The sequence below is a fragment of the Engraulis encrasicolus genome, chromosome 1 (assembly GCF_034702125.1).
Source record: "Engraulis encrasicolus isolate BLACKSEA-1 chromosome 1, IST_EnEncr_1.0, whole genome shotgun sequence".
In the NCBI taxonomy this organism is placed as follows: Eukaryota; Metazoa; Chordata; class Actinopteri; order Clupeiformes; family Engraulidae; genus Engraulis; species Engraulis encrasicolus.
The window spans coordinates 26568187-26570686 of NC_085857.1; the positions used below are offsets into that span (position 1 = coordinate 26568187).

A 2500-nucleotide genomic window follows, 5' to 3' on the forward strand; every position below is an offset into this window, starting at 1 on the left:
ACCCACTAAGGACCAACCGCAAACTTGAGCCAACCAGCAGAGAGTCAGCTGATTGTAAGACAAGTACACAGGTCTACTTTTTACTCAAGTTTACCTATGCTGGAAGTTACCTATGCTGGAAGGCAAGTGTGTTTCTTTTTTCACTTTTACTTTTACTTTTACCACCTCTGATGTATTCAGAGGCACATGATTAGTAGGCTATGTTTATTGGTAACACTTTATTTTAGTCGCTCCGAGAAATAAAGTAAAGAAAAGTAAGCAGTGTGCGGTGTCTCTTGAATTTTGTTCATTGATTCACCTTCTCCTGCCTCACACCTGCACCTGCATTACTGAGGGCTTGTGCACAAGGACTCTCTTGAACTTTATTTTAGTGTCGCATGTATTAGCACTAATACATACAATGCTAATGCCTGTATACTCTGTAAATCTTGTTCATGCACAATTAGGGATTTACTACCAATATAACCTCAGTAAGGACCTAACAAATGTTTGATTTTGCTTAGTACATGCCCTACAAGTTACTTATACAGGTATTCACATTGTATGTATTATTAGCGCTAATAGATGTCAAACTAAAGTAAAGTGTTACCTGTTTCTTATATTGTTTATTTATTTCAAAATAAAAGTGCAAGTGGCGGGTGTGTCTTTTTAAACTCAAAAACACAGCTCTGCTCATTTTAAGCGTTGCAACTGAAGGCTAACAAACCATTGAGGGCCCCACCAAAGGGAGGCCGCTTGAGGACTTACTTGGTGCTGTCTAGCAGCTCAAACCCAAATCCACCATTTTGTCAGACACAGCACTTTCCCAATTAAGCACCGATACCCCTTGCGGAGGATTCCAGAAAACGATTGGAGTGCTGTAGGGATGTGTCCTGACGGATCACAAATAATGCAGGATCTAACTGGCTCCAGGCACTCTGTGTGTGTGTGTGTGTGTGTGTGTGTGTGTGTGTGTGTGTGTGTGTGTGTGTGTGTGTGTGTGTGTGTGTGTGTGTGTGTGTGTGTGTGTGTGTGTGTGTGTGTGTGTGTGTGTGTGTGTGTGTGTGTGTGTGTGTGTGTGTGTGTGTCATACCTCCTTCCCTGTAGTTCCAGTTGCCATAGTCCAGCTCGTTGCTCATGCCACCAGTCGGTGCGACAAACGCCATCATTACGACGACCAGCGTTGTGGTGACGGTCGCCATGGGCGGGGCTACCATGGCCAATTAAAGGATCCTGGGAGGAAAGAAAGAAAGGTGGAAAGGAAGGATGGAAAGGAAAGCAGGGGACAGTACAGACAAGAGATTGAATATCAAAGTGCCAAAGTTTTTTGTGCGTGTCCTTCTTTCGAAGTTGAAAGCTCCATCGAGCACCTCTCCCTTTGAAAGTCAGATTTTTTCGATACAGATCTGTGTGCCAAGAACTGGGCCCAAGTGCTGGCACAAAAGTCAGAAGATCAAAGAGGAAGGATGGTGGAAGAGGTGGGGGTAAGATGGGGAGTAAGGTGTGTGTGGGTGTGTAGAGGATGTGGAGAGAGAGAGAGAGTGTGTGTGTGTGTGTGTGTGTGTGTGTGTGTGTGTGTGTGTGTGTGTGTGTGTGTGTGTGTGTGTGTGTGTGTGTGTGTGTGTGTGTGTGTGTGTGTGTTTCAGAGAGAGAGAGAGAGAGAGAGAGAGAGAGAGAGAGAGAGAGTAAAAATCTGAAAGAAGGAAGGCATATGAGGGTAATGGCTTCTGCCTTAAAATGCAGAATGATATGAAACCACTCCGACCATGCAGGGATAACGTAGTACAGATGATTGTATGAAATGATTAGAGAAGCAAAAACCCAACAAACAGCAAGTTCACCACAAACAGACCCAGACAATGATTATTAGCATACAGCGCCTGACCACTTCAAAGGACCAAACGCAGGCAAAACCGTGGATCACTCAGATGCATTTTGGCAAGATTTTTATTGAATACAGACAAGACCAGCGTTTCGTCACTATAAGTGAAGCATTTCTTTCATGTCAAGAGTAATATTTATACGTGCCGGTAAATGTTTTCAGGAGAGGTTGTGAAGTCATGTCACGGACGGCATGAACAAAAAAAAACATGAAGAAAAAAAAATATGTCATACGTGAAAATGTTGTTGATTTGAATAGAGAGTTGCAGAGAATTATAGATAAGATTTGAATGAAGCCAAGTGAAATGTTTACATTTTCACGTTTGAATGGTGTCAGGAGTCCAGGTATAAGGGATATACACTTACCGGCCACTTCATTAGGAACACCTCTCTAGTACTGAATTGGACCCCCTTTTGCCTTCAGAACTGCCTGAACTGCCTGCAACAATACTCGGGTAGGGAAATGGCATTCCAACAAAGATAAATTGGTACTAATTGGCCCATTGTGCTAGGAAAATATCTTTATGCCATTATATCCCCAGCCTGAAACGTTGATGTAAGGCAGGGTTGACCTATGTTTTCATGTTATTCTGACCATTCCACCTGAGTGTTGCAGTTGATATCAAGACTCATCAGACCA

The 2500-nt window shown here is 43.1% G+C and overlaps 1 protein-coding gene across 1 annotated transcript in view; it reads right to left on the reverse strand.

Moving 5' to 3' along the window:
• The window catches only part of si:ch211-243a20.3 (uncharacterized protein LOC100151507 homolog), a 43735-nt gene that overhangs the window by 24647 nt on the left and 16588 nt on the right, over nt 1-2500 (reverse strand). The window contains exon 2 of the mRNA XM_063199427.1: nt 1073-1212. Coding sequence (XP_063055497.1) covers nt 1073-1196 — 124 coding nt within the window. The 5' untranslated portion in view covers nt 1197-1212. The remainder of the gene's footprint in view (nt 1-1072; nt 1213-2500) is intronic.